Below are 22,447 nucleotides of genomic sequence, written 5' to 3'. Positions count from 1 at the left end.
CACCTCATCAAGTACAGAGAGAGGACCAGTGGTTCTGAAGCAGCCAGAGGGGGAGGAAGAGACTCTAAGGGGGAGAGAAATCAGAGTGAGGAACAATGGGAAGGCTCGGAGGCAGAGGGATGCAGACAGATGCTTGGGGATACTGCAGAGCCAGGGAACCGACTGCTGAGGGAAGAAACTGAAAGGGCATCGCTCCTTCCGGCGCCAGAAATGAGGAGAGCACTGCAACGCAGGTCAAGGGGGAGGCGTTTTGGGGTGCCCAGACTACTTTGCTGGCGTAGGAACAGACGTACGCCATTGCCGGATTCTGATTTGGGATGAGAGGTCATGTTTTAAGCTGTCTCTACACTGTAAATAGATAGCACAATAAACTTCTTTGGAGACAAACTGGACTCAGGCGGAGTTATTCTAGAGTAGCCACGACGACCCTCTGATGGGGGGGGGGGATGCATTCAAGATAGTTCTGATGCTTTAAACATTGAACCTGGACCCGGGAGCTATGTACAACACTGAGCACACACACAAAAAAACAAGCAAGCAAACCCAACAGATACCAACACCATCTAAAAAACCCTACAAGTATCAGCTCTGTGAGACTCGTGAGATCAAGTGTACATCTTTTCTTTTCTTTTTTAAGTATAACTTTACTTTCCTTGTCTAAGAAATAAAGCAGTGCCAAGTCCTCTTTGCAAATATATTACAAAGATGTGCATCTTAGCATAAGTTGAAGAGGTCAGGTTTACTGAAGCCTTTTGTTAATATGTTGGCAGCAAACTACTGCACCTGAGACATCTGAATAGAGTTTCAGTCACGTAAAAAAAAAGAAAAAAGATGTAAATGGTACTGTATTACTACCATTTCTTTTAAGCTACAGCATACTCTTCTTTAAATTATATTCGTTTTAACAGAACTTACTTAAAACATCATCCTACATTCCATAATGTGACAACTATGTAGAACCTAATAAGATTACTTCAGACACCTAATCTTGGTTACTTTTATTTTTGAAACTGGCCTAAAAAGCCCATGTCTCAATATGCAGCATCAAAGACCTTTACTAATTTGTAAAAACCAGCCAGCTGGTGTGTCCTATGGTCCTCAAGTGACGCAATTCAATCTCCCATACCAGAAGCTACATTAACAAATGGAAATGCCTTCTGCTCTTGCAGCATGATCTTTGGATTCAAGCCCACATAGCTGTATCAGAATGCATTTCTGGGAAAATAAAATAAAAAATTAGAAGGAATTTCACTATGCCCAGCATTGAGAAAGCGGATAAGATGTTTTTATTCCCCTCTACTAGAACTCAAGGTCTTACAATGACATTGATTGGCATTAGATTCAAGTCCCATGCCACAGGACTTCCCTTCATCTCCTGTCCCTACCCAACCCCGTCTGCCCCAAATAATAATAATAATAATAATAATAATAATAATAATAATAATAATTTATTATTTATACCCCGCCCATCTGGCCGGGTTCCCCCAGCCACTCTGGGCGGCTTCCAACAAAATATGAAAATACAGAAATCCATCAAACATTAAAAGCTTCCCTAAACAGGGCTGCCTTAAGATGCCTTCTAAAGGTCTGGTAATTGTTGTTCTCTTTGACCTCTGGTGGGAAGGCATTCCACAGGGTGGGTGCCACTACCGAGAAGGCCCTCTGCCTGGTTCCCTGTAACTTGGCTTCTCGTAGCAAGGGAACCGCCAGAAGGCCCTTGGCACTGGACCTCAGTGTCCGGGCAGAATGATGGGGGTGGAGACGCTCTGTTCGAGGGTCCACTAACCCCTGGAGCAGATTCTGAGGGTGTGTGGAGGGCTGCAGGGGGGAGTTCCCTTGTGCAAGTAGAAAGAAGTCTGGTGAGCAAGCAGAACAGCAGCATTAGATACAACCCTTATTCTTCACTTGGTGAACAAATACATAAAATTCCTTGCTACAGTACACACACACACACACACACAAATGAAATGTTAGTAAAAATTATGTTTGTATGCAGTCTGCAACCAAGTAAGCAAAACGGAAAACAGTGCTGTGTTTATCAGGAAACCACAAAGCACTTTGTATTAAAAATAATTATGAGGCTTTTCTTTGCAGAATGATCAACTTTATCTGTTGTGTATTAACAAGTGTCTACAACCTGCAAGAATGTACCATGAAAGAGATACATGTCAGATTCATAGCTGCCAAGTTTTCCCTTTTCTCGCGAGGAAGCCTATTCAGCATAATGGAATTTCCCTTTAAAAAAGGGAGAACTTGGCAGCTATGGTCAGATTATGAATTGTTCAGAGTTCTCTATGTATCTTTAATTGAAGTTTAAATTGTAAACAAGCATCTAACCACAGGCAAGGTGGCAGAAAATACATTTAAATCGGCAAAGGAATAGTGGAGACTATTAGTACTAAGGATGCAAAACAAAGCATACACTGTAATTATTTTCTGCACTGGTGCAATACATTTTTCCTGCTCTCTAATCCGACTTAATGCAAAAGATTGATATGAACTTGGAATGCAATTGGTCCTTCAACAGGGTACTAAAAAAATATGGAAGCTAAAGTAGCAAATTTAGCAGGTCATGTTGAGCTTATTTTTACCTTGAAGATATTCAAAGTCGCAGATACCACCAATCTTACTATAGCCAATTCTGACATTGCACTGAAGTTGTTGCATGTGCTGGAGCCGTGTGTGCATCGACGCACACAATTTCCTGCACTGAGTAGACCGTATTAACATAATTTACAGCATTTATATAGATTGCCTGTAACAAAAAGTTCTCAGGGCAGTACATAAAACAAGTTAAAAATGCAGCAACAAGAGGAATGAAATAAAACAATGCAACATCCTAAGACCCTAAAAACTGGTAATAAGCCAATAAAGGTAAAAATAAATGTAAAGATGCCTAGGAAAATAAGGTCTTTTATGCCCTGTGAAAATGTCTTTTAAACAGGAGCCACCTGGCACACCTCACCTGATGGGTATACAGACAGCAACTGATTTGACGTTCTGAGGCACCACGTGCTTATGTGAAATTGTGTACAATTGGAACACCCATTGCAAAAGCCTGCAAACACCCCGTGTTCTGCCCCCACCTCATCTGCCCCTTTTTGTGATGTTTTTGAGTCACTTCCAGGTTTGGTGTGATGTGCGCATGTGTGGTTGCACAAATATCGGAGGTGCCTAAAATGGTCTCTGCCTGTATCTGTATGTAAGCCATACAAAGGGCATTTATACTTTTCACTTTATCGAAGTGCTTTTCACAAAAACTTTAGCATTCTTAGGGAAGAACACATTTCCACACATGCTCTCTCAGTAGCCTTTAACAAAGGCCAATTCATATACTCATGGCACATATTCAATTATAGTTGTTAATGTATGCAAACTCACAATAACATGCACCAGAGTATAGTCTACTATGTAGAACTCAATTTACTAAACACACACATCTCCATGAGACAAAAGAGAAAAACAATTTTATGCTATCCTATTTTTCTCACAAGTATTTAGTTTTCAGCTGCAAATGCCTCGTTTTCTTTTAAAAAAAAAAACACTATGAAATACTTCAGTGAAAACTAAATGTGAAAACACGTTAAGGATAGCGGTGATCATCATCAATAAGCCGTGAAATGAGAAACTTAATGTACATATTGCTTAAGTGGGATGAAGGGACAGGGAGAGAATGAGAAATTCTTTGTCCTAATTAACATTCTAACTCAAAATCCATTCTTGTTTTTAAGCCACACACACACACAAAAACCTTTTTTTAAAAATCCTATTTGAATTCATTGTCTCTCCTTTGCTAACCTTTCAAGAAATTAACTAGAGCATACAGATGATGGCTTTCTGGTCCAAACTGAGTTGTATCAGATATTGAAAATATGAAGGAAGGGAATGATTTTAAAAAATGTTCTGCAGTCAGTTAGTCTAACTATTGACCCAGAAATCTGGGATAGCTAATTAAAATTAACCTGGAGCATACAGGCACTGAGCTATGACTTTTCCTGTTGTATTGCCAGAACATTACTGTGACATGTGAATCATAAGATGAATGCCTGCCACTGTTCAGCTGATGGAAAGAGGCCTCAAAATGCTCTAGCTTTGCTCTCTGTTACAGGCAGATGAAGGGAAGGATGGTTAATCGCTTTTAATATTGCCATTAGATGCAGAATTCAGCCTGTCTGGCACCATTCTTTGTAATTGCTGGGTCTATGCTAGTGTCTGATCTCAGAACTTTCTTTTCTCTTAAGAAAAGTCAGAGCACAAATAATTTAACTAAAAGTAAAAAATAAACCAGCACTCATTACATTTTAAGTCTGCTCAGACATTTAACCAAAGATAGATAGATAGATAGATAGATAGATAGATAGATAGATAGATAATGTAAAGCATATGTTGTTGGCATTATAAACTTCAACTGCAGAACAAAAACAGAATGTTCCTAAAACAGTATTGCATGCTTTTCTTCTGCTTTTACAGCTTGCACAACTCTGTAGACACCAACAAAGCACAATCATTTTTATTTATTTCCTCTTTTGCTTAAAATTTTCAAATATAAATGGCAAAGGTGAATTAATTGGTCTATTATTCAAAACAGAAAAACATGATGCCTGGGGTTGATTGGAATTCTAATCCAAAATACCTGCAGGATACCAGGTTGGAAAGACTGATCTATCCCTTTAAGCCAATGATGGGGAAACTGTGGCTCTCTGGATGTGGTTGGACTACAAGCCCCCTTGGCCAGAGTTAGCATGGGCAACGATCAGGAATGATAGGAGAGCAGTTCAGAAACATCTTGAGGACCACAAGTTCTCTATCTCTGCCTTAAGCAAACACATACAAATTACAAGACACTTACGGAACAAAATGGAATAAGATGTGAAAGGCAACAATAACAGAGCTTTTCATAAAATTCATTCATGTTTTGTTTTAAAGTCTGATGACCAACCTACCGACCTGTAGTTCTTGACATGCAATCATTCTTTGGACTGTAAATACAGTTAAATGTACATATTTAACATCCTTAACTGGCTGTCTCACATGACCCTGTTTGTGAGAGTGGTGGGTCTAATTAGTACAGTGAGGAAATTTTTGGAAATTAGTGCATCTGTGTCTATTACGCTATAGGATAACCAGCGTAGAATCAAACTAAGCAACATAATAATGAACCACGATCTCTTACTAGTATTCTTAAAAGCAAACATATATGAGGAGAGAGAACCATAAAAGACAAGAAGAAAACTATTTCTCATTCTCCACCCTCTTCCAGTATCTCAAAATTATGATGAAGTATAATTTGCTATAGCAGACTATATTTTCCCAGTTAGAAACTAACAGCATTCATTCATTCATTCATTCAGTCAGTCAGTCAGTCAGTCAGTCAGTCATTTATTTTAAAGCACAATGTGTGGCTAATTCAGACACATGATGGGCAACAAGCAATAAAGGAAGGGCACAGCATCTTACAACCTAGCGTAGACTAGGGATACATCATGTCTCCTGAGCAGCATTTGTTTCTTCATATTTGCCATATCAGCTATAGCCTAAAGCCAAGGGGATTAAGCTACAGACTTTCAGAATGAAGGAATAGCAGTCATTATATACACCTCATAGCTCCTGTACAGCATGGAAAATATTTAAATATTTTGGGGTGGCTTAACCACCAGCCAGGATTTCTTTTTTAGCTTGCAACTAGGTAAAAGGTACCCATTTTAACAGCCTTCACTTACTTGCTTGCTTTTCCCACTTTCAGAGCTGCACCCAAGGAAATGCATTATTATGAAAGTTATCATATACAGTGGTGCCTCGCAAGAAGAATTTAATTCGTTCCGCGAGTCAATTCGTTTTGCGAAAAATTCGTCTTGCGAATCGCGGTTTTCCGTAGGAATGCATTGAAATTTCTTTTTTTGCCCATAGGATAGGAACGCATTAAATTTCAATGCATTCCTATGGGAAACTGTGATTCACAAGATGAATTTTTCGCAAAACGAATTCGTCTTGCGAGTCACCATCAGATCGCAAGATGCATTCGTCTTGCATTTGTCTTGCGAGGTACCACTGTATACTTCACACTTATAAGAAGTTACGGAGAAACCAGTTGAAAGAAGAAATCTGTAAAAAGACTACGATCAAGCCAACTAACCAGAAGATTTTAGAACTGACATTGTTGTATATATAGCTCTTTCCATTTCATATTCAGTTTTTGCCAAATAAATTAACACTGAAATAGGTACATCTCCAAACATCACAGTTGTAATACTGTACAGTCTACTGACAACATCCTATGGGGGGCAAAACCAAGTGCCAGGCAATTAAAAGTACAAAAGACAAGCAGATGACAAGAATTAAACTCATTAATTTCACACATAAAGCTCCAGTGAATGAAGTGTGAAAAAGCTTTTGACTTCTTGCCAATATGAACATCAATTCCTCGCCCCTCCCCCTACAGAATTGCAGTTTCCACTCTCAGCAGGACTGGCATGGTATTTATTAGGGTGTATTTTACCAGGGAGAAAAACTTGTGCTTCGAGCCCTGGGGGAAGCAAATTATTTCTAGTTTAAGGCACAGTTATATTTCACAACCATCTACTGTGTGATGAAACAACTGTCTCCTTACAGAGAAAACTGCATCAGATTACAAGCAGTTGGACTTTATTTTTCACATTTTAATTATCTATCCAGAAAATTCAAAAATAGTTGTCACTGTCAAACAAGGCACATTCTAGACATTATTCAGTATTTAATATTGAACGCCCAGACATATGTTTAGTTTAAAAACAACAACAGCAAAATGTATTTATTTGCAAGCAGTTTTAAAAGAAAACTAAAAGGAATAAAAAGATAGTAGAAAATTAAACGCCAAGAGAAATATCAGAAGTCCTGGGGTGAATTAACTGGCAGCAATGTTCAACAGGGCTTACTCCCATGAATATAGGCTTGATAGGATTATAGTCAACAAGTCCTGGAAATAATAGTATAAAAAGGAAGACGGCTAAATCTAAACCCAACTGCTATGCAGCAAGCAGGTCTAAAAAAAGTCAGGGAATTGGTTGGCTGGATGGGAAGGCTATTCATGGCAAAAACGATCTAAGTTCTTTCTATCACTTCCTCGAGTCTAGAAAGAGTACAGTGAACCAAAGTGATGATGGATGAGTTGTATGAGTTGAAATCATATCATCATCATCATCCACCCAAGGACATGCAAAATGACAAAACAGGGATGGATAGACAGCGATGCTCTTGCTAGTTTCAGTGCTTCTCTGCTGCGTTAAAAATATATGCACTGACCATTCTTCCTAAGCTACTTGTCAAAAAGCTATAGAACAGCGCAGTCACTTTAGAAGGTTTTCTCAATCTGCACTGTTGTATCTACTGCACTGTTGTATCTACACTGTTGTATCTACTGCATCTACAGCAATTAGGCCTGGGGAGGGGCTGGAAAAGGTGCCCTAAACATAGTCTGCCTCCCTTTTTCCTTGACTGGAGTACCACACCCAGTGGGGTCACCACCCAGCGGTCGTAGACGACAACTGAACTTTGGAACATGGAATATACAGACTTTGTCAGACAACACAGATAATAAGCGTCCTGAACGCAGAACTGCCATCATTGCAAGAGACCTGTGACGTTTTAACATCGATACTGCAGCACTTCAAGAAACTCAAAGAGCAGGTGAGGGACAACTGAAGGAAGAAAAAGGAGGCTACACATTCTTCTGCAGTCAAATACATGGAGTAGGCTTCAATCTGCTGGGAGTATTAAACTTCCAATAATTTTGATCACAAGGGTCATAGGAACATGCAAGCCCACTCACTACTGTGTCAGAAGTCACTACTGGCATAATGAGCGACTTTCAACCCTTTGAATAAACTCACCCCAAACCAACAGGCTACTATTCTAAGTGCTTAGAATACTGGGTGTCAATGAAGACATTAAGGAAAATTTTTATTACCAACACACTCTTTTGACAAAACAATACATTTGAAACATCTTGGAGGCACCCTTGGTCAAACCACTGGCACCTTCTAGGCTGAAGATCACCATGATGTGCTCTCTACCAGAGCTATGACAAGTGCCAATGACTGCTGGACAGATCACCGATTCATATGCTCCACGGTGGCGATCAAGATTATACCTTAATGCAGACTTCAAGGAAGGAAACCAAGGCGCAAAATGAACAGTCAAGCCCTTCAAGATCCTATGAAGTGGGAATGCTTCCAAACAACTCTTACAGACTATCTGCTTTCGGAATTCCCTGATAACATTGTGGGACACTGGACCAAGCTAAAAACATCCATTATTGCAGCTTGTGTAACAAACTATTGGATACCAAGCCAAGAACACCAGGACTGGTTTGATGAGAATGACAGTGAGATTGAACACATTATTGACAAGAAAAGGAAGGCCATTCAGATCTGGCAAAGAGATAGAAACTGCACCACTAAGAAAAAAAACCCTATGCCAACGCTAAGGGTGAGGTTCAAAGAAGAATCAGAGAACTAAAGAACACCTGGTGAATTAAAAAAAAAAAAAAGGTCAAGAGATCCAGCACTTAGCCAACACTCATGATGCACAGAGTTTCTTTAAAGCCACAGAGACCATCTATGGGCCAATAAAGCATGGCATATGCCCCCTATGCTCAACAGACGGTACCACACTTCTAAAATATAAAGAAGCTATTGTACTGTGCTGGGGGAAAAACATAACCAGCATCTCCTTAACCACAACTCCCCCGTAGCTGCTGAGGTCCTCTCACAAATTTTGCGAAAACAAATTAGAGATGAGCTTGCAGTATCTCCAAATCTGGGAGAGTTGTGTACAGCTATTAACCAAATGAACAACAACAAAGCCAGGGGACCTGGTGGGATACCTGCCAAAGTCTTCGAAGTGGGTAGAATTGAATTTATACAACAACTTCACAAGCTCATCGAAAAAATCTGGGGGAAAGAGGAGATCCAAGGAGACTTTAGGGATGCCAAAAATATCATATATATTTTTTAAAAAAGGTGATAGAACGCTGTAATGGTGCTGATTGCTTCCTCACGAGTAAGCAGCTCCAAACTCTGTGGCTGGTTTTTACAGAGTTTATTTATATACATATGTACAAGACACAGCATCAAAAGGCATGACTGTACTATTCCGAATCAGAATCCGGAAGCACCTCCTGTCGTAACTTCCACCAACAAAGCCCCCTGGGCACCCTAAACCTCCTCCGCTGTTCCCTCCTCTTTCCCCCCCTTCTCTGTTGGGGTGAGGGTGCTGGTGGAGCGCCCTCTCCACTAGGGCTGCTCACCTGAGGGACCGGTGCTGTCTCCTCTGGAGCCTCCCCTTCTAGAGTGCCTTGGTCCACCTCCTGCAGCCCTCCCTCTGGAAACCTGGCCCTCTCAGCATCCCCAAGGGTCTGCACCGCTTCCTGAGCCCCAGTACCACCTTCTGGAGGAAGCTGCAAGACGCTAGCCTCTGGGGCTCTGGCTTCATCAAAGAGCCCCTTTCCCGATCTCCTGGGCTCTCCGCTGACCCCTGGAGGTCCTCTGACAAACAGACTGTGGAAATTCTTTATTAGCTGTGGCTGGCAACATTCTTGGAAGGATCTTAGCCAGGCATAGGCAAACTCTGGCCCTCCAGATGTTTTGGAACTACAATTCCCATCATTCCTCGCTAACAGGAACAGTGGTCAGGGATTATGGGAATTGTAGTCTCAAAACATCTGGAGGGCCGGAGTTTGTCTATGCCTGATTTTAGCTAATCTATGCCTGATTTTAGCTAATCATCTCTTAATATCTGAGGCGACCCTTCCTCAATCCCAAAATGGTTTTAGACCTTCTAGGGGACAGTAGATATGATTTTCACAGTCCAACAGCTTCAAGAAAAATGCAGAGAGCAAAACCAGCCCCTGTATATGGCATTTGCTGACCTGACTAAGGCCTTGAACACTGTAAATTGTAATGCCCTATGCACTGTCCTGAAAATTGGCTGCCCACATAAATTTGTGAACATCCTTTGGCTCCTCCATGATAATATGACAGCAATAATCACAGATAACAATGGCTCTCAAAGTGAACCATTCACAGTGGGATCAGGTGTTAAAAAGGGTTGCCTTACTGCCCCAACTCTATTCATTATTTTCATTGCCATGATCCTACACTTTGTAAAAGGGAAACTCCCCTCTGGAGTAGAAATCATATATTGAACAGATGAAAAGCTCTTTATTCTGAGCAGGCCAAAAGCTTGGCCTATCGCTCAACATCCCAGAAACCAAAGTGCTGCACCAACAAGCACAAAATAACCCCTCTGCAGTGCCACACATCCAACTCAATGGTGTAACGTTGGAAAATGTCGGTCACTTCTCCTACCTGGGCAGTTATCTTTCCACAAGGGCAGACATTGATGCCAAAATCCAGCGTCGCCTGAGCTCTGCGAGTGCAGCTTTCTCCCAAAGTGCAGAGTGTTTGAGGACCAGGACATTCGCAGGGAAACCAAAATGCTTGTTTACAAAGCTACTGTACTACCAACCTTACTGTATGCTTGTGAAATGTGGACTACTTATAAACGCCATCTCCAACTCCTCGAGAGATTCCATCAACGATGTCTCCAAAAAGTTTTACACATCACAAACTAATGCCAGTGTACTGGATGAAGCAAAGATCACCAGTATCGAAGCTATGATTCTTCAACATCAACTTCATTGGACTGGTCATGTTGTGTAGATGCCTGATTATCATCTTCCAAAGCAGCTACTCTATTCTGAACTTTAAAATGGTAAGCGTAATGCTGGTGGTCAACAAAAGAGGTTTAAAGACTATCTCAAGGCAAATCTTTAAAAATGTAGTATAAACACCGACAACTGAGAAACACTGGCCTGCGAGTGCTCCAATTGGAGAACAGCCTTTTCCAAAGGTGTCATGGGTTTTGAAGACACTTGAACTCAGGATGAAGGATGAAAGGGAGAAACATGTTAAGAGGAAGGCACACTTGGCAAACCCTCACTATGATCAACTCCCACCCGGAAGCCTATGTCCCAGAAACTGTGAAAGGACATATGGATCCAGAAGTGGCCTCAACAGTCACTTACAGACTCACTTTTAATACCGTGTTCATGGAAGACAATATTACTTGGCTATGAGTGATCACCAAAGAAGAAGAAGAAGAATTACTCTTACCTCTAGGATCCTGTCATTCATTTGCATACCACCTGCTTGGTCAGCAGGCCCATTTTCCACAATTCTGGACACATAAATTCCTTCCTGATTGCCCTAGAGATGAACATACACATTAAAAGGCATATTTTTATAAAACATTTTTTTAAAAAACCTAAGGAGACAATTTTATGGCAAGTTCTGACATCTTTGGTTCTCCTGACATTAAGACCCCAATCCTGGCTCAGCCACCTCAGCCCCAAAATACGGTGTTCTGGAACAAGAGCAGGAAGCAGGGACTTAAGTCGGATTCTAAATCTGTTCAGCTCAGTCATTTGACATGGTAAAAAGGGTGTGTGTGAATAAAACTCTTTTTTGTAGGCTTGTTTTCCCTCTGACCTGCTTGGGCCAGCTCAGCTGGCAGCCTAGATACTGAATGGGGGTTGCGTCTGGTGCAACACTACATCAGTTAATTCTAGATTCTTGACTACAGGATTGCTCCCTAAATCCTGCAAATATCCAGATGAGATATACCAGTTTTTTCAAACATATCCACACAGAAAAGCTGTGAATCAAACTGACAGCGTTTGCCAACTTTTTTACATGGTTGCGCAAGGGAATCAATTTCAGAGTCAATGTTCAGGTCTTAGTTAAGCTATTTGAAGCAGGCCACACTTTACAACAGACATTGACCAGCAAGAATCTTTAAGAGGAAACATCTTTAAAATAAAAGGCATTGTTTTTCTTGAGGGGTGTCACTTGTCAAAACATCTCTGCTTGTATTGCCCTTGAAAATAAACATTAGTTGAACATTTAGGGTCATACAGTTGTTTTTAATCAAAGGGGACTTGAATCACTAAACCTCTGAGGATGAGGCCACATACAAATCAATATCCTTATTGGTATACGTTTCCGAATGCCGCTTTTGTATTGCTTTAATTTGTCACCAGACAGCAGCAAGGTCACATAAATGTTTCACACATACGGTAGGCCTGGCCATGCATTATTCTGCAGTCAAGAGAATAATGGCAGAAGGGCACTTGCTTAAGTATATAAAAAGCAATGCTCAAGAATGGTTTTGATCATCACTGAGAGATCTAACACCTACACACACCCAAATGGAAAAATGCAAAAGTAGGATATGGAAGCACAGTGCACTTTGAGAGGGGGGTGGACAGACAAACCATGGACCTGTGGCTTCCTAATCTCTGGGAGAGTAATAGACTTGTGGCAATTATACTTTACAGAGTTGTGCAGAGGTTGCCCCGGGTCGTTTGACCCTTTTTAATGGTTCTCTTTTCTCCTAGAACAGGGACACCCAACTCCCTATAGACTGTGATCTAGTCACAGTGTAAAAAACCCAGCAGTGATCTACCCATTGTCGTTGGACGGATCAAAGTTGTTGAGCTTTTTTTGGGAAGCCAAGGTGGTTGAGCTTTTTTTAGGGAGCAAATGAATGAATGGAACTGAATGAGCATTGCAATATACACAGAACATAATCAAAAGTTGATTATATAAAACAGTTGAGGGTCCTAAATCCCCAGTCCAATAGTGGAGCTTAATCTGATGGCCCGCTTTTTTGCTAGGAAGCAAAAGTTGCTGAGCTTTTTTAGGAAAGCCAAAGTTGTAGAGGGGGGGGAGTAGATCACTGAGTGGCCAGAGATCTACCAGGAACACCTCATGATCTACCAGTAGATCACGATCTACCTGTTGGACGTGCCTGTCCTAGAAAAACCACAGAATGCTTGCTTTTAAAGTTTAAAAATAACATACGACTTTTACTTACTGTTACTTGCTCTTGTCAGATTGAATATACAAGAGATGCAGGTGATACTTATGTTACTGAAACATATTTCCATGAATTTGTATCTGAGACTGACTGATAGAGTCTTTACAGACTGGCTCTGAGGCAGGTAGCAGTATAACACAACACACTTGCTGCTCTCACAGTTAAAACTCACACACAGTTAATAACTGAACTAACTGAAAAAAACTTGCCTCAGTATGCTTATGACATCACAAGATTCTATACTACAGCACAATTGAAAAATCCTACCTCACTACATAGATGACATCACAAGATTATATGCTACAGCATTAACCCTTTGCACAGTAGTTTGGATGCAACATTCCTACAAGACTGAACATCCAAATATGGGTCCAGCAGTTCGACCTACTGTCATTCCAGCCCATAAGGTAAAGGTAAAGGACCCCTGGACGGTTATGTCTTAACTTTTCACTTTCAGGCCAAGGGAGCCGTCATTTGTCCACAGACAGCTTTCCAGGTCATGTGGCCAGCATAACTAAACCGCTTCTGGCACAACAGAACACCGTGACGGAAACCAAAGCACATGGAAATGCTATTTACATTTCCACCGCAGCAGTACCTATTTATCTACTTGCACTGGCGTGCTTTCAAATTGCTAGGTTGGCAGGAGCTGGGACAGACCAACAGGAGCTCACCCCATCGCAGGGATTTGAACCACCAACCTTTTGATCAGCAAGCCCAAGAGGCTCAGTGGTTTAGACCACAGTGCCACCCGCATTCCTTCTAGTCCATTACACCCTTCCCAACATTCTTTTAACTTGCCACCATGCATAATAAAATTTAAATGCATTATTAAATGCATAATAAAATTTAAATTTACAATTTACAATGTGCCTAGCAATTTATTTTCACACACACACACACGGCACTGCATCAACCTTTCTGGTTACCTGGTTAGCTTGTCCTCCAACAATATTAAATCCCAGGGTATTGTTTTCTCTGTGTAGCATGATGGTTAAGATCTTAGGCTCTCTTTCCTACAAAGAAAGACAAAAAAAAGACTACTTATAAAACCTACTTAACAATATCCTACTGCAGCTTTATAAATCAAACCATTTAAAAGCTCGCTTGAGATCTCCAGGAGATCCTATTTTGAGAAGTGAGTCTTTCAAATTTATTCCACGTGATGGATATTCTGTAGGTCAAACGGTTTATGTATACCAGCTCAATCTCTCCCGCGTGGTTTTCCTACGTGCCAATATCTGGAACTTTGGCAACAGCCTGGAGACAAAACACCAGTGTCCAATCTCCATGGTGAAACTACATTTTATTACACAAAACAACTCATTGCAGGGAGCAGTTGAGAAAACAGACCTCATACAGGACATTTTGAAGTCAGTTCTGTTCAGTACAGTACTAGGATAGTCAGAGAAAAAGTACTCCTAAACAAAATACACGTACTGTACTAATGAGATAAGTGATTAGTACGTAATTCAGTGCAGTTGTTTTGTCATTATCACTTAAGATATCGGCTCCATATTCATAAAGCAGTTAAATAAGTATGAATGGTTTTAAGTGCTGAGAACTATTACAATGTTCAGAATTTTTATGGTTATTACATGATGCTGTTTTAAACATGGTGAGAGATGGGGAAAATCTCTTTTAAATACTGTCATACCTTGGTTTAAGTACGCTTCAATTTGAGTACTTTCAGTTTAAGTACTCCGTGGACCCGTCTGGAAAAGATTAATCAACTTTCCATTACTTTCAGTGGGAAAGTTCGCTTCAGGTTAAGTACGCTTCAGGTTAAGTACTCTGTGGACCGTCTGGAATGGATTAGTCCACTTTCCATTACTTTCAATGGGAAAGTTCGCTTCAGGTTAAGTACGCTTCAGGTTAAGTACAGACTTCCGGAACCAATTATGTACTTAAACTGAGGTACCACTGTACATGATTATGCCAGTTTAGTAGTTCAGTACCAGCATAACTTCCGTTCACTCAGTTTCAACAATCTTTGGGCTGTTGTATGCTACACAGCATACAACATATATATATCTATATACAGGTAAAACTCGGAAAATTAGAATATTGTCGAAAAGTGCATTTATTTCAGTAATGCAACTTAAAAGGTGAAACCAATATATGAGATAGATGCATGACATGCAAAGCAAGATATGTTACGCCTTTATTTGTTGTAATTATTTGTCGTTAGGCGGGTCAATTATAAATGGAATGTAATTAATGAAATGTAATAGTGATGTTTATTTTTGTATTATTTAACTATTTGTTTTACTACTGTGGACTTTCCAAAAGAAAGCATTTGTAAAAATTAAAAGAGAAAAACAATAATAAGTTGCATTGCTGAAATAAATGCACTTTTCGACGATATTCTAATTTTCCGAGTTTCACCTGTATATGTGCGGCACTTATAAACAAATCGTTTAAACTGATGTTCGATACAGATGATACTGTACACATTTGTACAGTGGTCTTTTCATTGCATACTTTCTCTACTTGGTTTATCTGTTTTAATTTATGTTACACTTCAGGAGCCCCTTTATGGCAAAGAATGCACATAAGAAGTGCTAAAATAAAAACAGATTTATTTTAGAAGCAACAACACAGAGCCCTGTATTATTGATTGAATGAGTAGTTTCTCTGAGGATCATAGTTTCCAGGAACACAAGAACAGGCCTTTTCTGTGGTGGCTCCCCATTTGTGGAATGCTCTCTGCATTCCTCTTCTTCTAGGCCTTTGCCTAATTCAGGGGTCCCCAGACTTACCGCGCAGCAGGCCGGAGGGCAGGGGAGTGCGCGCACAGCGGGCCGGAGGGCGGGGGAGTGTGCGCCCGTGCGCACGAAAAAATCGTCGAAAATCGCTCGTGCGCATGCGTATGGGCCTCCCCCGACCCGGAAGTGCATTGGAAATTACCTCTTCTGGGTCGGGAGAGGCCCATACGCATGCGCACAAAGGATTTTCGGCGATTTTTTGCTGATTTTTAAGATCGTCGCCGCGCCGCGCGCTGTAAGAGCGGGCGGCGGCAGCGGGCGGCGGGGGTCGTCGCGGGCCGGATTGGGAGGCCGATTGGGCCGCATCCGGCCCGGGGGCCGTAGTTTGGGAACCCCTGGTCTAATTAAATCATCGATGGCTTTTTAAACTTGGGAAATATTGTTTTTGTTTGTTACTATGGCTGTGTGTGTGTGTGTGTGTGTGTGTGTGTGTGTACATGCACACATGCCCTGTGATCCTCAGATGAAGGGCGGTATAGAAATCTAATTAATAAATACATATTTTAGCAATTATATATTGTAAAGGAGCTGCAGTGACGGTTGTGTTATTAAGTCAAAGAATTACAACATCTAGCAACCCTATGGTATTCTAAAGGTCAATGAATAGTGCTAGTTCTGAAAAGAGCATACCGGTTCAAATCATTCCTGCTGGTTGTTGCGTCCCAAAAGTAAGCAGCATTGCACAAAACTCTGAGTGGAACTTAAGTTTCACTAAAATCACCACTCAGCAGCAAATAACATTTTCAGGAGTCCCTAAGGACCTTCCGAACTTGAAGATAAATAAAGAATGAAGACACGAGAAATTAAATCAAGGGCTGTCATTCACAAAAAGCCTGTGTAAAGTCATCTTAATCTGCTTGTTTATTTAATCAAAAGCAAATTATTCAAAGCAGAAATCATGCTCTCAGGCTTAACAAAAAGGGTGATGATATCCACTCTGTGCCTCCGGAGAAGATTTTGAGAGGAGGGGCAGCATGGAGGCCTGTAGAGGCAAAGGAGAATCATTTTTAAATGACACCTTCCTCTTTCCACTGATATATGCCTTCCATCATAGGAGATCACCTTTTGATTGTACGACCGAGGTAACAGGGAACCTGGAAGCAAGGCACATTGAACTGTGCAATATGCAAAGTATCAGACTATTAGAAGTGCAACAATAAACTGCTGTTTGTTGAACCAAAAGCCACCTGTCATTCTCCAGCTTTATACTGGAGAAAAAATATTTATAATTTTAAATAATGGTCTGAAGTCCAAGTAGTAAGGATAAATATCTAAAACTGGTATGCCTTTAAATAACATACACAACAACAGTTAGCAGAGTGGCTGGGACAACCCATCAACTCTGGGTGGTATTCAACTAAGTTTTACTCAAGGCAGACACACTGAAATTAATAAATATGACCAAGTTACTAAATAACATCCAAAGAAACCAAACTAAGTAGTATCTCAATGAATGATTTATACACAGGTCTGCCTTCAGCTTAGCCATGTCTCGCTCTCCTACTTTTGCATTTTTTTCACTGGTCTGGACAAAATTCAACACTATGTTCACTGCAAATGCACTGTTTATTCACCACACACATTCAAGTACAGTGGTACCTCAAGTTACAAACACCTCAGGTTACAAACGCTTCAGGTTACAAACTCCGCTAACCTGGAAGAGTTACCTCGAGTTGAGAACTTTGCACCAGGATGAGAATGGAAATTGTGTGCTGGCAGTGCAGTGGCAGCAAGAGGCCCCATTAGTGAAAGTACGTCTCTAGTTAAGAACAGTTTCAGGTTAAGAACGGACCTCCAGAACAAATTAAGTTTGTAACTAGAGGTACCACTGTACTCTTAAATCTGCAGGCTACATAAAGAGATGGCACATGCAATTCCCAACTTTTAGCGCGGGGGGTGGTGGTGGTGGTTAAAGATGCAGTCCAAGTTTCTGCCTTTTCCCTATATTACTACCTGCATCTTTCTACAAGATTTCTCTCTCCTCCCAATTTTATTCTTTTTTTTAAAAAAAAAAAAGCTGATGAAGAATTTAGGAGTCATTTCCATCATTTTAAGTCATTTAAAAGTCTAGCTTTTCAAGAATACCCAAAGCATGAAAGGGCCACTGATGGTTAAAATTACAGACTTGCCCTAGTAAAAAAACCAAAAAACTTAAGTGTACATGTTGCCTTTTGATAAACAGCAAGTGACAGCAGAGCTCCATTAATCTGATTTTATTCCCTGTGCCTTTGCTTGTGCAAAGAATCAAGAACTCAGCGGAAATAAAAAAGAAATGTCCTTCATTTCACAATTAACGAGGCCTTCTAGCCCGCTCACAGGTCCTTTATAAGACCAGTGGTAACAGTTGGCCCTGGAGAATATTAACCACTCTCAATTTTACTTGTGGACTGCCATCCGTCCAAATTTTAATTTGCTCTGAACTAATTTTAAGATGCCTTTTAATTAATTGATTGTCTGTTTTTATGTTCTTTGTATACTGTGTTAGTTTTATGATGTTAGCCGCCCTGAGCCCGGCTCCGGCCAGGGAAGGCGGGGTACAAATAAATTATTACTAGTATTACTACTACTACTACTACTACTACTACCACAAGTCCCACAACAACAACTCAGCTTAAGAGGTACCACTGTCTCTGGTTGTACCTCCTGGAAACAAGGCTCACAGCATACAATCAGGCTAAGAAGACCCTCTGGGGGGAAAGGGGGAGGGCCGGCACAGGCATTCCCTTTGTTCAGAGTCTCTGATCTGTATATAAGATGTGTTGCAAGCCAGAAGTACTCCTCTTTTCCAAAACTGCATCCCTAGTTTCAAAATGCTAACAGTCCCTGTTTTTTGTGATGATACTGACATCTCTATTTTTTCTGCCCATGCCTATTATAGACTAGCACCCATGTCACTTTTATCAAGATATGGGATCAAGCACCTCATTATTATTATTTATTCCTTTTTACCAAGAAAGCACTGCTGAGACCCAAACTGAACCACCAATGTATGGGACAACAAAGATTAGCAATGCTGTGAAAAAGCAACACAAGAAAAGCAACTCACACAGCAGTAGTTTCAAAGAGAAGGGTTTGATTTCAACAAACAAGACTACAGCACCCAGCATCTGTTTGCAATACCGGCTCCAAACGAATAAGAAAGAGTGCATCTCTGATTATTTCTAGGCTGGGTTCCTCTAACACTCAGCAAAGTAACCAAAGTCAATTTTCTCCACAATTCTTATACTGTCCTGAGTTGGGGGCATTTTCAAGAAAACACCCACCTTCCAAAACTATATCAAGACTCCAGCCTTCCAACATGTGACATTTAATGAACCAGGTACCTTCTTGACACTGAGAGTAGAGAGAGGACATCATCATAAACTCAGATGCACCACTTTGTAAACCTCAGGCACTGATAGCAAGTTCTGGAGCTAAGTCCTTGCAAGCCCCAGTTCAGGATTAAACCCTACACAGCAACAAGGCTTAGGGCCTGTTGGGTTGCAAGCTTTCCTCTTTATGAATGCTGCACCTGCTGGACTTCAGGTGATGGGGAGAGAGTAGAAACTCAAAGATCACAGTCAGGCTCTACCAACTGAGCCATCTTCTTCCTCAAGAGTGGAGAGCCATCCATTTCCCCGTAAGCGCCACCTTGGCAGCCCAGCCAGCTATTTCCAAGAAGCCCAAACACAAGCTGAGCAGGAAGGCAACAGTCATACCCTGCCATTGCCCCCTATTCTGGTTCCTGGCGACGAGTTTTCAGAGATACACTACCTCTGAATACGGAGGCTTCCTTTCGCCACCACAGCCAAGACGACCAATCCTCCGTCTCACCTCCTTTCGCAGCACCTGCAAACCTTCCCGCGTCAGCAAAACTGATTCAGCCGCTGAGCGTCGATCCCACCTGGTGCCCATGACCGTCCGCTACAGACTCCCCCAACCTGGCGCCCTCGGGGGGCTGCAACCTCCACCATCCCAGCACGCCATTCATTGTCAGAGATGGTGGGACCTGCCTGAGAGGAAAGAAGGAAGGAAAGTCTACTCCTAAAGGGCCCTTTGCTCCGCCAGGAGCGCACAACCTAAACCCCCCTCCTCTAACTAACAGCGCCCATGCTCACCTCGGGGCCGTCGTGGCTGCTGGCGGCGCTGCCACTAAGGTGACGGAGGTACTGGCTGAACTTCTGCCTGTACCGGAGCGCCGCCAGCTGCACGTCGCTCTGCAGCGCCGCCAACTGGCCGAGCAGCGCCGACTCCCTCTGGCGCCACTGCTGCAGCCCGGCGCCGCCAGACCTCGCGCGCAAAACACTGCTACTGCTGCGGCTCACGCTGCCCTCGTCGCCGGCACCGAAACCTTCCACGTCCTCGTCGTCGTCCTTTTGCTGCTGCTGCTCTTGAGGTCCTCCGCCGCCGTCGCGCATGTGCAGCGCCTCGCGACGGCGGCACCTGCCCGGCGCGTAGGCGCAGCCCTCGACGTGCGCCGCCAGCTGGTGGAGCGGCACGCGCCGTCGGCAGCCGCGCGCCTGGTACTCGCACTTGGCGGCCAGGCGCAGCACGAGGCTCCTCAGCGGCGCCACCTGGTGCAGCTCCTGGCGGGAGATGGGCCGGCAGCGCAAGGGACACAGCCGACGCCGCGCCGCCCAGGGCAGCAGGCAGCCGGCGCAGAAGACGTGCCCGCACGGCGTCGACAGGGGCTCCTCCAGCACCAGGCCGCACAGCCGGCACTTCAGCGCCGGGTCCACCGGCTCCGCGAAGCGCGCCGCGTCCAGACCCATGGCGGGAAACGCGGCGGCGGCAGAGCCTCCTTCCCTCAGCGGCCGGTCTCTCGCTGCTGCTGCTGCTGCTGCTGCTGGCGGCGACTGCGAGCCTGGGGTGAAGGCGGAGGAGCCGAGCGGAGAGGGGCTTGTGGGCGAAGCCAAGGGAGAGAGGTCGCCGGTCGGAGTTTTGGTTTGAAGTTTGCAGCTGCTCGCCAGAGCTTCGGAGGTGACCGTATTCTGCCGAATAGGCGCTCCCTCCCAATGGCTCTGCTCTTTCTCCTCTGTCATCACCTCCACCCTTCCGTTGCTGCTGCTGCTGCCGCTGGGGAGGAGGAGGAGGAGGCTGGCTCGCCCCGCTTTCGAGAGATGACAGACCAGCCCTCTTGTTTACATCCCACAAGCTCCAGAAAGGAAGGCAAGACGCCTCCCCGCCGGCAGAGCATGTCCCAGACATCGCAGGTGGTAAGGATAGAGATGGAAGAGGATGCACCTTGAAGGACTGGTTCCATCGGTTCTCCGGCCAGTTAATTTCTATGGCAAGGTTTACTTTGCCATCAGAATCGCCAGCCATGCCCTGCCTGGTTCCAAAGAGTTTGCAGGCGCTTCGGAGCGTCTCTTCTCTCAACTTCCAACAGAAGCTCCCTGTGCTGCATTGGCAAAGGCTTTCGAAACTGCTTTGAAGGAAGAGCTTCAATGTTTACTTTCAGCCAGGACACTCGTTTCTTATGTATGCTATGTATAGTGAGTGATAGAAGGGCACACTTAAGCCAGTTCTAAACCCCTACCCCCACCCCCGCTTGGAGTGGGCTCTGTCCCATCATTAATAAAATCATGTTTTGCTCTGGGCTTCCATTTTGGGGTTGGGCACAGTACCACTGAGCACGTGCAGAATGCTTTACCTGCACTGCTAGATAAGCACCGGGGATTGACAGAGGGCTTCCAGATCAGAAGCCAGATTGAGCAAAACAAAGAACAATAAAAAAAAACAATCTATCGCTATAATAACAGATGAAGGCTGGTCAGGCTACCCCACCTTTTTGTGGTTTTGGTTTGGATGATTTATTTGTTTTTAGCATGTATTTGTCTCCCCTGCTTTGAGATAATCTGGCTGGGCTTTTTTCCCTGTCTGATCTGTTTGTACAGTTTTCCAGCCACACTTGGGACAGGAAACCAATTTGCTGAAAGGCTGAGGTTGGGAGCTTGTGTAGGCAGCACATCCTGATTGGAAAAGAGAGTGAGAGAGGAAGGGAAGGGCTGGTCTCTCGGCAACAGGAACCTGTGCCGCCTTCCATGCTGCTTTCTTCTGCTGGCCTGCCCCAGCAAAGCACACACCCTTCATTAGCAAGGTAGGACTTCTCTTTAAAGCCCACAGGTGCACACTTATGTAAAGGCAATAGCCTGAAAACACACTGGGTTATTTAAGGCTGCATTGTGAAACTGGAACTAAAAACACAAAACTTCTGCCATCTTGTCATCTGCCTCTGTGTTTCTCCTTTGGATTGCCAAATATAATACAATTAAACAAGGTGTGATTTCAGCAAGAACCTGTGGCTCACCTAAGCATCATCCTAGAAGTTTACTGCCAGCATCAGCACTGAGGCTGTATGTTGAGCAATAGAGGACAGCTTGTCTATGATGATGCACAGACCACATTCATCTCTCTCTCTCTCTCTCTCTCTCTCTCTCTCTCTCTCTCTCTCTCTCTCTCACACACACACACACACACACACACACACACACACAAATACCAAGAAAAGCTTGCTTGGCAGAGGGCAGGATGCTCAGACTGGGCTGAGCCTTGGTGCCTCTCCCTTTAGAACATTTATTTATCGAGGGTAGTCAACACTGTGCCCTCCAGATGTTATTTAACTATAATGCCAATGACACCATGTTGGCAATCCCTGCTTCAGATATTAAGAACAGGGATTACTGGTCCTTGTTTTTAAATGACTGCTCCTCAGTCCCAAATAATTGTATAATGATTTCAGGCACATGTTTCTCTCTCTCTCTCTCTCTCTCTCTCTCTCCTCT

The 22,447-nt window shown here is 43.0% G+C and overlaps 1 protein-coding gene across 1 annotated transcript in view; it reads right to left on the bottom strand.

The window, feature by feature from the left end:
• Positions 1-20,461, bottom strand: part of PDZRN4 (PDZ domain containing ring finger 4) — a 212,845-nt gene extending 192,384 nt beyond the window's left edge. Inside the window, exons 1-3 of the mRNA XM_060279601.1 lie at positions 19,781-20,461; positions 13,845-13,931; positions 11,151-11,243 (exon numbers count right to left, since the gene is read on the bottom strand). Coding sequence (XP_060135584.1) covers positions 11,151-11,243; positions 13,845-13,931; positions 19,781-20,434 — 834 coding nt within the window. The 5' untranslated portion in view covers positions 20,435-20,461. The remainder of the gene's footprint in view (positions 1-11,150; positions 11,244-13,844; positions 13,932-19,780) is intronic.
• Between the last annotated feature and the right edge of the window lie 1,986 nt (positions 20,462-22,447).

Source organism: Zootoca vivipara, chromosome 10 (genome assembly GCF_963506605.1).
Source record: "Zootoca vivipara chromosome 10, rZooViv1.1, whole genome shotgun sequence".
NCBI lineage: Eukaryota > Metazoa > Chordata > Lepidosauria > Squamata > Lacertidae > Zootoca > Zootoca vivipara.
Note: the sequence above shows the minus strand (reverse complement) of the source record. Positions and strands in the feature narration are given on the sequence as shown.